We start from the raw sequence: 15,646 nt of genomic DNA on the forward strand, positions 1-15,646 counted from the left end.
TGGGGCTGCTAGCAAGGAAGAAGAATGTGCATTTCCCCTCCAAAGTCAGATCTCCACTTGATTTCGCTTCCTTAGAGACCCATTCCCTTGATCTTGATGCCAGAGAGTGTTTTTGCAGTCTTTCTTCAAGCATTTGTGCAGTATCTTTGCCCATGGAAACAGAAAAGTACCTCTCTGCTGGAACTGGGTTATCCTTAAGGTTAAATTGCATAATGGCTCCAATAAAATCCTCAGCAAAAGTCCCTGTGTCTGGGAACTACTTGCCAGCAGCTCTTATTCTGAGTTATCCATTAGTACCAAAGTTATTTCTTGCCAGCAGCTAGCATCCATACATCACTTGATTGGATCTGATGTCTAAGATACACGAGTTCTTTGTCCAGGAGTCAGCTTCTTTTGTCTGCAGCTAGTTAAGTCATCCTTTTGCCTTTGCTTCAATAAAAAAACAATTCCCAAGATTTTTGAAAGCTACCATACTTCCCCAGTCATCATACTTATTTATGATTAGCAAACTTGCCAATAAGTATCGAGAAGTGTTGCCATTTTGGCCCAAGAAAATAAAACAGGGTAGTTGTATTTCCTTGATCACTATTTGTCAGTGAAAATGTATGCAGTTATTTGAATAACATAGAACTGTTTTTCAGAAAAACAGAAAGCTACTAATTAACTTGTACATATCTACATACAAAGAGAGAGATCCCTGAAATTTCATGGTGTACAGCTATTTGGAGCACTAAGTATTTCTCTCTCTCTCTCTCTCTCTCTCTCTCTCTCTCACACACACACACACACACACACACACACACAAAGCTAACCTAGTAATATATCTTAACACACAGTCTTTCTGAGCGAGAGCATTCTGTTTTGCTCATGCTTCCCCCAGGTGGTATCTCATCAGAAAAGATGTTTTTAACAGCTATAGGAGTTGAGCTGTGGTTTTCACACCTACCATAAACAGCTAGAAAAGTTTTGTGACAGCTGTAGACTCTGAGCTTGAAACAAATCTAATATGTAAGTCTTCATGCCATTTCCTTCTCATGTTTCACTCACACATAAATACTTAGGCTGTGTACATATTACCATTCACTCTAGCTCAAGCATACTCCCATCATTGTTGATTCAACTCATATACACATGATGTTAGCCACAATCCATACCTATCCTGTAGTTTCTTGAGAAATATTGCTGTTTGATGTCTTTCCCCTCAAATCAATTTCCATTTGATTTGAAAAGGTATGACACATTCACTTTACAGTTAAGCTGAGGTGTGTCTCGAAACACACACAGATGGCAGCTTCATGAATAGGAGTTTGCGGGGGGGGGGTTGCACGTGCAGGGAAATCAAATATGTAATGCTCATCAGGTGTACATATCCACACCCCTCTGTGGTGTGTACAGCAACATGCAAATACTGCTTGAAATGCAGTGGGGTAGGGAAATACCCTCACTGCATTTTAAGCTGCTAAGGTGTACATAGCCTTATCTAGTCTGCCATCTGACTATTACATTCTGGACGTTCACTGCCTTAAGATGAGCGCTTTCACTAAGAAACCAGCATAATACCAAAATGGAGTGTGCCTCCACTGTCAGAGTCATTATGTTTGAGAATCCCAGATGCTGGAAAGTGCAGGAGTGGGGCGTGTTCTTGTATTCAGGGTTTCCCACAGGCATCGGATTAGCCACTGTATGAACCGAATGCTAGACTAGATGGGCCATTGGCCTAATCCAGTAGGCTTTTCTTATGTTCCTAAAGAAAAGTTTAACATGGTGAGTACAAATCACAGCAAGTCACGGGCCCAACAGTCCATCCAGGGTGTCCCTCTGGGGTGAGGTTGAGAATGGAACAATTGCTTCTCATTTCACTTAAGCATACTTAAGTGTTATGTCCAAATCCTTCCCCACAGAGTTAATTTAGCATGAGCATATGGGTCAAAATGTAATTGATGATACATTATATGCCACACCACTCTAGCTGCTGAAACTGCAGGTGGAAATAGTCCTTTCCTTTTTATACACATAGACCCTATTTCCATCCATCCATAAAGGGGTGCCAAGTATATCATCTTTATGATTACCTGTCCAGGGCTGTTTGCAGGGGGGTGGGGGAAGCTTGCCAATCATTTGTTTGAGCTAAAATATATATATGTCTTATGGTACAGTCTAAGATCTGGAAAATTAAATCTTTCTTCCAATATTGAGAGCTGCAGTTTTAAAGTAAAAAGGGAGGCAAAGTCCCACAAAGAAACTTCTGAATTGCCATATTATGTTTTTGAAAATGACTTGTTTTAGGAAAAACAAAGGAATACTACAACACATCAAAAATTATCCATGGCAAGATATTCATCTTATGTGTATTATTCCACCCCAAATACTACATCTGAGTAATACTCATCTTTCCAAATCAAGAGATATCTCTGTCATCAGTCTGTTAAGCTAGCTTTCTGATCCATCATTTAATGCTTACTTACTGTCTTTCAAACAGTCAACACTTCGTTGGGTTCAGCTGACACCACTAGCTCTTGTTAATCTAAACCAGAAGTGAAAACTTCCAAACTCCTCCTTGAGGCTGCTGTGGGATTATGTGAGCCAAAAGCTCATTGCGGCTCATTCTTATAATGCAGGGATGTCCACTGTGGGCAAATGTCTTGCTCTGAAGTGAAGCCAGTGGTACTTGACAGTCACTCAAGCAGAAGTAGCAATGATAAATCCAAATGTTAATTACGATAACGATCTGAAGGGATAGTTTTGCCTTCACTGGGAATGACAGGTACCTCAGAAACCATTTAATAAGGACACAGGGGGTCATTCACAAACAGACTTCTTGGAAACAAATTAGAAGATAATTGGTTTCATTCATCAAGGAAACTATCCTTTCCCTAGAAAGAAGTCGTTTTCATAGCAAAGGAAATTTCACCCAAGTTACTTGTGGGATATTCAAAAGCTTGCTCTAAACAATAGTTCAGATAAACATAAAGACTAACTGTGCATGCAATGACCCCCCCCCAATCTATATGGGGAAAAAGAAAGTGAACTGCCAACAGAATGTCAGAACATGTTATAGCTACCCTATGGTAAACAGTCTCTGTCTCAGTAGTAACACCTGCATGTCCACACCACGGTAATTATCTTATTACATTATTCCACACCCACGAGTAGATACCAGGAATGCAGAGTGGGGGCACAGAGACTGACAAATAATATAGTGATTAGCTGCATACTTGATTATTCTGGGGGTCCTAAATCTTATCAGTCAGGTGATCTAATACAGCAAAGAAGATCCATTTGTGGAAACAGTTTTCCATGCATATACCTGGTATGGCTGCACTGAGTGGCTGGGTATGATGTTTGAGGGACATTCCCTAACAAAGCTACCAGTTACTAGTATGTGAGTAGTAGTCCCCAACTAGAGGTAATTCAGAATCTATTCTTTAAGAGTACTTCACATGTGGGCTCTTTCATTCAAAATATTCTTCCCTGGTACACAAACCTTTTGCCCATTTGCTTTCATTTCTATGAACTTTAGGCTTAGGCTTACTGCCTTGGAAATTTCATTAATTTTAACTCAAAGGTAAATAGAAAAGAACTTTGAGAGCTGAGCTATGCATGGATTGTGTCCTGGTATTGTTCTTATACATGGCTGATGGCATTTGGGCCATGAGCATTTCTTTTATCTCTGCTTTTCAACAAAATCTTCAAGATGCCTGAGATGTTGTTGGGGTTTGGCACGGCAGAGTTTCAAAGAAAGATGTGCTCTTCCAAGCCCACACTCCCAGAATGCTTGCACTCCTGTCTCAGCACCATCTACGCTGATTTGGTCATGTCCACAGAATGGAAGAGGGCAAGATCCCCAAGAACACACTCTATGGGGAGCTGGCTTCAGGCACAAGGACTGTTGGCAGCCCAACTCTGTGTTACAAAAGTGTCTGCATCCATGACATGAAGGCTGGCAACACCAACCCTGCCATGTGGGAATCCCTTGCAGATGACCACAGTCTGGAAACAGACAGTCAGATTGTGTATCGATAACAGTGACCAGAGCAGAAATGACCACTGGGAGGAACGCAGGGAAAATAAATGCCATGGTGCATCTGCACCAGCGAAACCAGATGCGCTCATCTGCCCCAGTTGCAACAAAACATGTCTATAGCGCTACAGCAGTTTCCAACAGTTTATCTTCACCCCCAAAGGCACACTCTTCCATGTTCTCCCAAGAGAGATGGATGCTGACAACAACAACTTCTTGGAGTTCCCCTTGCCTTTTGTTTCATTTTCATACCACACACCAAAAAAAAGCCTCACTTCTCACCCACCTATCCACCCCCACCCCCCAAAAAAGCAAACCCAAGGGAGGGGGGAAAGCCTTACCAATAAGCCCGGAGTAAGCAAGGAGGCAGTCAGCATAGTTTTCCTTCAGACAGCTACTAATAGATCGTGACTCAGGCTGGCAGTTTGTGAAAAAATCTGCAAGGCGAGATCTGCAATGTGGTAAGAAGAAGAAAAAAAATACATATCTTTAAAAACCAAACCTCCAGGCTGTCTTACCTTTTGCACTCTTCTCTCTTTTTGTCAATATTTAATTCTCCTTTACACACATACACTGTACACATTCAAACTGTTAAGAGTACCATCTTTAAACACAGCATTTATCTCAATGGTGCATAGCAAAGAAGTGTTAAGGTATAAACGGGCAAAAATAAGATAAAATCCTACAGCCAGTGCTCTGGAAAATGCACATTTTATACATGACAGAGCACTCAGAACACTCCTGCTAAGTAGAGACAACAGCTAAATCCATCAATGAAGTGTTCGCTTGGTGAGATTCTTTCATCAGCATTTGAAATATGTAAGGAGACCATGGCAGGGATTCACCTAACAAGCCCCTTCAGCAGAAGCCCTGTGCAAGGATTTCTGCTTGTGCAGTGGGGCTTTCCCCACTACTCTCCCTGCGTGCCCCCTGCAAGTGGCCGGGGGGGGGGTGTTGGAAAAATTCCAAAAGCACGTGTTTTTTGCGAGGCAGGAGGGAAGAATGTTATGCCTGGCAAGCTGAATTGCTTGGATTGATGGAATGACTGGAGGAATATTATGTTGAATTCTTCCACCTATAGATCTATCCAGGCAGATGGGCTAATTGATCATGTAGCAAATGCCTGGGAGCCTCATCGTCAAGTGGTTTACACTGGAAAAATACCTACAGTGGCATCCTTCAAATTGCCACACATCACTTCTTTGCTTGTCATTTGAAACCCAAAGTACTTTCACTTACAAAAAGAAGAAAGGTGCAGAATAGTTTTAAGGTGGGTGCTGGATGGCTTGCTCAATGCCACATAAAATGGCTCTTGCACTCCCAAGCCCCCCTTAGACCTCCCTCAGCTCATAATTTAAGTGCATGAGAAAAGCTTCAGCACTAACAACTACCACTGCCTGAGGCAGAGCAAGGGATCCTTAAAACTGTGCAATGTATAAACTGTGATGACGTGCTTGTTGTGTCCATGCACAGTGGGTTCTGAATTTAGGGTTCTAATCCAGCAATTGTGGGTGTAGTACATGAAAGTGACTATGGGACTGCTGAAAAATTGACATTCACATTATTGGATTGGTTAGTATCAGTTTATTTATTTTTAAAATGAATAGCCCACTCTGTCTTTCAAATGACCTCAGAGCAGCTAACAGCAAAAAAGTTAAAACAATAGACAAAAAGCAATTAACAAAAAGAACAACAATACCTGGTAACAGAAATAATCAGAGGCATAACCCCCAGCAAATTAACACAGTAGGATTAATCAATTTAAATGGAAAACAATCCCCAACACAGTAGCAAGAAAACAGGGACTAAGAAAACCAGCCAGTTCCAAAGGCTTTTCCTTTTTTAAAGCCATTTTTTTTAACCAGGCATACAATGACACAATGCTGGAGCCAGGAGGGAATCCCTGCAGAAGGAGTTCAATGAAGTTGGTGCCATTAATGAAAAGGCCCTGCCCATTCTGGACATTCACCACACTCCAGCTGGTGGGGGACACACTGCAGGCAGAACTAGGCTGCAGGGATATGACATTTAATTTTAATTTATTAATATAGTTCCACCCTTTCTATGGTCACAAATATAAGTTTAAAGGTGTGAGAGTAGTACCTAGTGAAATATCAAGAGGTTTGCTGACTAAGGTCACGTCCGCACTATACATTTAAAGCACACTAATATCACTTGAAACAGTTGTTGCTTCCTTCCAAGAATCCTGTGAACTGTAGTTTATTAAGGGTGCTGGGAAGTATAGCTCTGTGACAAACTACAGTCCTTAGGATCCTTTGGACTAGGCCGCAACCATTAAAGTAGTACATGAGTGCTTTTAATGTATGGTGCAGATGTGACCTAAGAGTTCCAGTGATGGGTGGGCTAAGCTTCTGAACCTTTTATCACTCACTCCTTCCCTCCCTGTGGCTAGCGCAAACAGAATTAAAAGAAAGAAAATGGGGCAAAGATGCTTGATTGGCACAAAGCATGCACATTAAAGAACAAAACTTTATTGGCAGAGAATTCAGTTCCCCTCAGCACAGAATTTAGTTTGTTGTTGGCAGAGCAAATACAGCTGTGCTTACCCGCAATCCTATGACATGCTGCGCTCACATGATTAGGCCCATTAATGAAATAAATGGCTGACAGTGTAATAAACTGAAGATGAATGCTGTGCTAGGCAGAATTGTAGAAGCTTAATGTTTTGCAGGAAAAGAGGAGCTTCCCCACCCCCAGTCCAGCTACAGGTACATCTCAGAGATAGCCTAAGGTAAAAGTAAAGAGACCCCTGACCATTAGGTCCAGTCGTGACCGACTCTGGGGTTGCTGCACTCATCTCACTTTATTGGCCGAGGGAGTCAGCGTTTGTCCGCAGACAGGTCATGTGGCCAGCATGACTAAGCCGCTTCTGGCGAACCGGAGCAGCACACGGCAACGCCGTTTACCTTCCCGCTGGAGCGGTACCTATTTATCTACTTGCACTTTGTGCTTTCGAACTGCTAGGTTGGCAGGAGCTGGGACCGAACAACGGGAGCTCACCCCATTGCGGGGATTTTAACCGCCAACCTTCTGATCAGCAAGTCCTAGGCTCTGTGGTTTAACCCACAGCGCCACCCGCGTCCCTTCAGAGATAGCCTATCTATGTGTAAAACTAAGAAACCAAAGTCCTACAAGCAGCTCTCTCAATGAAGGCACATGGCTGTCATCACAGCTTAATGATTATAGTTGCACCTTATAAGAAACCCATTCCTGCTGAACTTTGCATAGTATTTTAAGACGAGTACGGTAAGTAAAACAAACAAAAACAAAACAATTGCTGTGTGTGCTTAGAGGACTTAGCAAAGAAAAAATTCATAGAATCATAGAGTTGGAAGGGATCCAAGGGTCATCTAGTCCAACCCCCTGCAATGCAGGAATGTCAAGTAAAGCATCCATGACGGATGGCCATCCAGCCATCACCCAACACCATGAAGTGATAGCATAAACTCATTCTTTTCTTACCTAGAACCAGTGCTTTTCTTTTCAAGGGGTACTCAAGGGTACGTGGTACTGACACCTCTTTTTGTTGTTGTTAAAAAGTGTGACACTTACTGTAACAACTTTATGGTTAGTACCGGCACCTATTTTTCTAGAAAAAAAGCACCGCCCAGAACCGATACAACCCCAAAGGGATGTGGCCAGAGGAAGAATGAAAGGGATGGGGCCAGTGGATGTGATTCTGTTTTCTTATTACACAGTCTCTGAGCAAGAGATGCCTGAATACTCCCTTGACTGGCATCAGCTCTCCTGCGTCTCAGGCAGAAAGAGAGAGAGAACTTTCTCAGTGGAGAAAGTTTTTAACAGGAGATTATAGGGACTATAAACAGACATAACATGTGCTCTGCCAGTCAGCTATGCTCCCCCCACCCATTTGATCAATAACTCCACATCAGCCTCAAACACAGTACGATCTCTTTCATATTGACACTCTCTGAAGATGTAGGAAAATCATGAACTTGCTACTCTACTGTGAACCATTCTGTTTTCACCTTGGCCCTTTTTTATTGTTATTATTATCTTAATTATTTAGATTTCCTACCCAAGGGCAAGCCTGCAGTTATTGCTACTTCTTGTCCACAAAAATAAAATTTAAAAACCTTCACAAGTGATTGTAAAGAAATAAAGGTTCCTGAGAACCTGAATATTTCAGTTGTCAGCTGTCACTTTATGCAGTTATCCTTTGTATACATTTTATCATTGGAAAGCAAAAAACCAACAACAAATCTGTAAATTCTTGCAACTTTTTAAAAGGAAAAGTCTCTGGAGACTAATTAATTTTGTTTGCTATTATCATTTGATCTATTCTTGTAAAGAGAGCTAATGTGCTTTATTGAGTGGATTGAAAGTAGAGATGGATGGGTAAGCTTGCAAAAGTTCAAAGGCTTTTCTAATCTTAAATGCACATAGAGTTATACTACTCTTCTAGGAGTAGGAACCTATTCAACCAGAAATCTCCAGTGTTCACAGTTCATATCAGGGCAGAGCAGGCCAACTAGACAGAACAATATATACTTGATTAATTTTTATAATTTAGTGTTGACCTTGGGACTGTAGGATGCAAAACATCAAGGAAGGAAGCAGGCTAGGATTAATTCAGAGATGAATAATAAAACTGTTTGGATAACTTTTGAACTTTATTCTGATGGCTTTTATGTGAATCACTGGAGTCAGGAAGGGATGCACATAATATTGTCCCCATGCAAATAACCCCCAGAAGTCAAATTCCCTGGCCTTGTTTGCAGATTATCACTGAGTGTGAGGATTCTATAACTCCTCTGCTTTGGATATTATTTAGGTGCAGTAAGCTGAAGCTGCCACTCCCTTTTGTTCATATTCTTCCTCAACCATATCTGTAACGTGCACCAGTGCACAGTGCAAAAACAAATCTTAATGTGATGGTGACCGTGACTGCATCAATATTTCTGTTTTGTGCTGTGCTGAATAAATGTGCAGACACATTTGTGCATATCAGTAACTTGAATGGAAAAAGAAAAAAATATGCAGTTAAGTAGAAGAAATGGAAAACTGTGTCAAATTGCACATGCACCTATCTGTAGGGGGCAGCATGGTGGGACTGTGCTGCTCACATGTCCTCCATCTGACTGAGTTGTTGCTGCAAAGTGGGATGGAGAGGGTGAGGTGGTGGCAAGGTTGGCCCAATGTAAATGCACCAGCAGGGCCACTAGATTGGTTCTGCTGGCATGTTTGCCCTGTGACAACCTTGACCCTTGTCTTCTCTGTCCCTGCATGCAGCAGGCAGAGGGAGGTCAGGTGAGTCATAGAGCCCAACCACAGCACCCACTACTACCAATACTGGGATTAATTTTAGAACTTCTCCATGTTAGACTGGAAGGAATGCAAAGCAGAATGTGGAGTAGAGCAAAAACACAGAATAACAACGGAAAGGCCGGGGAAAATCCATGAACTCACAAAAGAAAATTATACTTATTACATTTCCGTACACATTTCAGTATGTATTGAAATGTGATGACATTGTAATCAAAATAGTTGAGACCTTTAAAACCTTTCTTTATTCCAAATTCTTGAAAAGCTCATTGATGTTTGGCAATTGTCTGAAGCAATTATCACTTTGGCCTTTTATGGTTGCTCAACTGAACTGTGGCAAACCCTGTGTATGCTATTTGTAAAGTGTGTATTATCCATTTGAAAAAAACTGAGGCCTCTGTGTTCAGAAAACTGTGCCAAATTTCTACAAATGTATTCTCCTTTTGATACTTATTTATTGACCTAGACCCTGGTGATTAGGAACAGAACTGATTTTGAACTCACTTGCAACACAGTTTGTGTAGTGAGGTAAAATTCACTTAAGAACATCAAGAACCTCATTAACCAAAACTGCAATCTGAGTGAATGGATGAATCTGTCTCTGTGTATGGCTTGCACATGGTACAATGTAAAAAAAAAAAAAGGCTCTTGGAATCCAGTCAGAATCTGGTACTCTTTTGAAGATGGCAGAAGACAGAATCTGCTGATCCACTAAGCCAGGACTGGATCCAAGGTTGATTTCAGAAGGTGGTGGGCAGTCAAGGAGGAGAACAAAAGACTGGTGACTATGGATCCTGTTTGTCTAGCACACAGTAGCGCCTGGTGCCTGTTCGGACTGAAAGGGCAGAAGTCAAGGAGCCCAAACAGTAGGTTGAGCTAGAACCAATGACAGGTAGAGTTAGCTAATTCTAGTTTTGTCCCCATCTTCCTACCTGTTGAATTCTACAAGGACAACACAGAAGCTAAGAATGATGAAGCTGACAGACAGTGCTACCCCCTGCACTGCTTAGAAGGCACATAGGTTGGGGCTGCCTGAGAGAATACTGTGGTTGATGGGACAGTGTCCCATTCGCCCTAATTGATTAACTTCCACTGTGAACACATCTTCCAGTAGAAAAGGCAGATTGTGATAGCTAAGTAAGAAAAAGCAGAACAAAAGATCTTAAAGCTTCCATTTTGGATTTATGAGATGCACTTGCTATTCTCTCCCATTCCTGAGGACAAAGGCATGGGGTGACTAATAATTAGCCAACTCTGCTCAAGTGTCTAGACACCATTTGGCAGGCATACCCCCTTTACGTAAGGGGAATGTTACATCAACATTTACAATAAAGCACCGCTGAAGTTTTCAGGAAGGACAATTTCAGACAGGAGCATCCATAAAAGCCATTTAATCAGAAAAATCAATCTGAAAAGAAGCATGAAAATATGAGGAAGCACAGAACCAAGGCACAGAAGCTTTCAAGAAAAGCCCTACTAGATCAGACTAAAGGACTATCCAGTGTAGAAACAAGAGGCACCCTTTAGTTAAACCGCCTTCTCCAACTTGCTGTCCCTCAGATGTTTTGGACTACAACTCCCATCAGCCATCCTGGCTGGGTCTCATGGGAGCTGTGTTCCAAAACAATGAGACAAGACCAAGGTGGAGAAGGCCAATCTACTTTAAACTAACAGTACGAAGAGAGGGTTCCCACTACCTTAATATGCTTACTAGAAACAACCATATCAACCACATGGTTGTATGCTCAAAGGAAAAAGAGGTGCTCAAATGACAAGTGAGCATAAATTGTATAAAGGGCCACCTTTCAGCTGAAGGAAGCAATGTGTTCCGATCTAATGTGGCATATATATATATATATATATATATATATATATATTCCAGAGCTTGCGTGCAACTCAGATGCAATATATAGTTGATTGTGTTTTATCTTGTTTATCTTGTTATGTAATCCACTGTGAATTGAAAGGCATGATAGAAATACTAAGTAAATAACTGTACCCTCCCATTTCTCTGCTGCTCTGTTGATGCTGCCCTTGGAATAGAAAGTGTTGTGTAGAAGTTAAAACAGCCAAAGAATATTTTCTCTTCACCACTTTCTGCATATAACATGGTTATTTGTCTGACATATTTAGACAAAAGAATCTGCCAAAGATGTAATCCAATGACGGTTGAGCATTAAAATCCTTAGTACTACAAGATCGGGGCTGCAATGAGATCTGCAATGAGATCAAAGGGGAAATTGTCGGCCTCGGAAGCAAGTCCAAATGAAAATTATTTATAGTCAACAGAAAAATATTCTTATAACATTGGCCTTAATGTGAAACAAACAATTTTGAAAAATATGGTGCAAATCATGAACCCAGGGTAATTTAATAAAGCGCGAGAATGACAATTTTCTGACACTGTGACAAAAAACAGGACTTTATTTATCGCCTTTAAAAAAAATGACCTCAGACTATATTTTCTAGAAGGTGGTGTGAGAAAACATCTGGAAGGCATTCCACAGGAAATAATCCTATATTAAACATGTTTTGTGAGGTTTTGCTTCCTTTCATTGACTTTAAACATTTATAATGTGATTCTGCCTTCCCAGATGAAAACAATGGGCTAAGAAGCCTCTGTTCTTATTGGTGTCTTATTTTTAATCTTGTAATGTGCTCTACTCTGAGAGCACAGCTATAGAGTAGCCAGATATTTAACAAAATATCTCTCTCTTTCTCAGCTTTCTATGTTATTATTTATTATTAAATTATCCCACCCTTTCTCCTAAAGGAGCCATGGACAGCAAACAACAGGTGATAAAACATCCTAAAAACAATTCCAATACAGATGCAGACTGGAAAAGATGTTAATTTAAAAGACTTGTTGAAAAATGGAAGTAGGAGAGAGAGAGAGAGAGAGAGAGAGAGAGAGAGAGAGAGAGAGAGAGAGAAAAACGCATAGCCAAAATACCCTAATTTGAGAGAAAGCTCCTACTAATATTCAGCTGAAGGAAATAGGTGACATCACTGAAGTTGTGATTCCTACATTGTATGGAAAGGAACAGACCTCCTGATAGTATCTGCAGGAGGCCCTCACCTGCAGAGTGTAGTGATTGATTGGGTATTTAAGAGATGAGATGGTCTTTGGGGTATCTATCGGAATAAAAATACACTGCTAGGGTTGTGAATATTTACTCAACTTCTCTTAAAGATAGGAAGCTATCTTCTACTGTGCCAGGCTAGCTTTCTAGAGGGAACTCTCTAGGGTCTCCAGCTGAGGTCTTTCCCATCACCTGCTACCTGAGCCATTTAAATGAAGAGGCCAGGGACTGAACATAGAGCCTTGTAAGTTCCAAACATGCATTTAACCTCTGAGACATAGTTCCTGGGTGGGATTCAACTAAGTTGTTACATGTGCAGAACAGTGTCCACTCATGAAACAGGACTTTCCACCCCTCTCCCCTCCCCACATGCCCCCTAAATCTGCTCTGGAGGGTTGGGGGAACTTCCTGAAATAGATTTGGGTGTGTGTTGAAGAAAAATATGGTGGGGAAGTGAGTCCTGTTGTTCCCTGTGTGCGCACCCCATTTAGTGCCACACTGATTTCCCCCCTCTCTCTGCTTGGAACATTTATTTAAAATCAAAAGGAGCCAGAGTTAAGGATGCCTAGAAGTCATGGTCTCTGTGTCATAATCCCACACCTTAAACTGAAGGTTTTGTTTATGTCATGCTTGTTGGTCAGAATCAAAAGGACACTTTATTATTATTTTGCATATGGTCCTCAGGTTGAGCTTTGGTTTTTAAAAACGAGTTAACATAAGAATATTCATTGTAAGAGCCCTGCTGAATCAAACAAAGGTCCCATCTGGCCCAGCATCCTGTTCTCACAGTGGTCAACCAAATGACTATGGGAAATCCAAATGAAGGACAAGGGCACCAAACACTCTTCAAACTTGTTGAGAGGCATGCCACTTGATACTGAAGGTATCATGCCATTGTGAGGAGTAGCCATCAGCCACCTCATCCTCCATGCATTTGTCTAAACCCAAGTTAATCTCCATCACTATATCTTGTGGCAGTGAATTCCACAGTTCATGTGCTGTCTCAATAAGTACATCATTTTGTCTGTCCTGAATCACCCAATGCTCAGTTTCACTGGACAAGCCAGGGTTCTATTAGAGGGAGAAAAACTTCCCTCTTTCCCCTTTCTCCAAACAATGCATAATTTTAAATGCCTCTATCATGTCCCCGCCCCCAATCTCCCCTTTTTCCCCCAACAAAAAAAACCTCTAGGCTATTCTCTGGAGATCTCTGCTCAAACTAAGCTTTGGTTTTACCTGGCCTCATTAAGTTCTCCTACATTCTAATTCCATGTAATGGTTATGACTTTAACATTCCTAGCCTATCTCCACAATAATAACAGCACTACAATAGTGTGCTCAGGGGACCAACCGCAGAATATTTTAGGATTCTTATTTGGGTCCATCCCCTTCCTGTTCAGCCAGTGGCGTCAGACATTGCAGCATCCACTGCCATTTGTATCTTAAGATTCCTTTGAAAATAAAGTGTGCTCCTGCTGCTCCTGTCCCAAGGTGAACTTGAATGTGAATCCAGAGCTTGAAAAGCTTTCCTGTGCAAATTCCTGTTTGCACTTTACAGCAGCAGTGCATCAACGAGAAGAGTTGGGGCACCTGCCTATCCAAGCTGGATGCAGGTGCTTTGATATCTGAAACTTGATGTTAGCCTTTTGCCATACTGTGTACAGGGTTTCCAGAACACACCGTCGGAACCCTATGAATCTATTCATGAATCTCAGCTCATTCACTGGTAAATCCAGCCTTAGCTTTAGTCTGTGTATGAAATCCTATCTCCATTAAAATAAATGAAAAAATTCTATTTTACTTTAGTCATCAGGATAAGATTTCAGCTTAGAGCTCGAAGGCGGCTTTTACTGCATTAATGCATAACATCATCAGTGTCACCAGACCCTTGAAATATTTTAGGAAGACTTTTAAGGGGGAGTGTTGATGTATAGCTATGGAAGGCTTGACAAATTCTCATAATATGGAAGGCCATCTGTTTTCTAGTCTATTATAAATATATATACTTTTGAGTTGTCTACATTTTCAAATGACCAACTCTGAAAAAATCTGTGCCAGTTTCAGACTTTTTAGGGCAACCTGGCAATACAGTGAATGGGCCTGGCAACCACAGAACTGTAGCTGTCATAGCCATAGTGTTTCTAGTCATCTGTACTTTGAAATGGAGACTGACATTTCATTATGAGTGATTAAAAATGGTAGGATGATGAATGGGATAGGTTGAATCCTAGACAGCTCTTGAACATGAAGAAACATTGAATAATGTCTAGCTGATATCACTGAGTAGAGGTGCAATTCTTGTGATTTATAAGAATGTGTGAATCTGAAGGGTTTACAGTCTGCACTTGAATAAATATAGTCTACACAGATATATTTGAACATAAGATCATCTCTTAATGGTCAGAGCCAGCCAATTTAGGAAATCTAGACTAAATATGCACCATGAAACTTTTTTATGTCACTCACTTCCAAGTCTTGGGAACTCAAAGCTTAGCTTTGCAATGCATATTACTGACCTTCTGTTTCAAATCTGGGAGAGTGAACTTGCCTTTTTTAGTTGGCACAGAAATATGGTAGCATTTAAAACTGAATGCAAAATGAATATTAAGATATTTAACATTCCTGTTTATGCAAGCACATAAACTGCTGAGAAGCATAACATCATACTCTATTTTTAGTTTCACTTAGATTTTCACTGAGCTGTTATGATATATAAACTGCCAAAAGAAATATTCTCATTCTATGTTCTAATGCACACTGATATACATAACCTTTAGAAAACCCAGCACAGTGTAATGGTGGAATTAGCTGACATTTTTTTTCCTTAACACTGCCTGCAGATGGGCAATACAATACACAAGAAGCCAAATCTATCCTGATGTCAATTTATGGAAGTTCGCAGGGTGAGTTCCACTAGAGGCTCACTTGTATCCCCATTAACTTACAGAAATGGGGAACAAGGTCTTCCTAGAGTTGTATAAACCTTCTGCAGTTAACTCCTTGAAAATTTTAACCCTGCTGTACAGTGGCATTGAACGTTTGGAACACTTAGTCAACCAAATGGGTATGCAATTCTTCATAAGGGGAGAAATTTCCTAATGGCTAGTTCACATGTTATTTTGGATCCTGTTTCAGCAATGGGGCACTCTCCAGATGTTGTTGCACTTCGACTCACATGAATCCCAGTCTTTATGGCCAGCAGTCAAGAATGACTGAAATTCAATAACATCTGGAG

At 41.0% G+C, this 15,646-nt stretch overlaps 1 protein-coding gene across 1 annotated transcript in view; it reads right to left on the reverse strand.

Moving 5' to 3' along the window:
* Nucleotides 1-15,646, reverse strand: part of GFRA1 (GDNF family receptor alpha 1) — a 183,388-nt gene that overhangs the window by 42,285 nt on the left and 125,457 nt on the right. The window contains exon 5 of the mRNA XM_083616723.1: nt 4,363-4,472. Coding sequence (XP_083472849.1) covers nt 4,363-4,472 — 110 coding nt within the window. The remainder of the gene's footprint in view (nt 1-4,362; nt 4,473-15,646) is intronic.

This window comes from Podarcis filfolensis (assembly GCF_964270895.1).
Source record: "Podarcis filfolensis genome assembly, chromosome: 5".
Lineage (NCBI taxonomy): Eukaryota > Metazoa > Chordata > Lepidosauria > Squamata > Lacertidae > Podarcis > Podarcis filfolensis.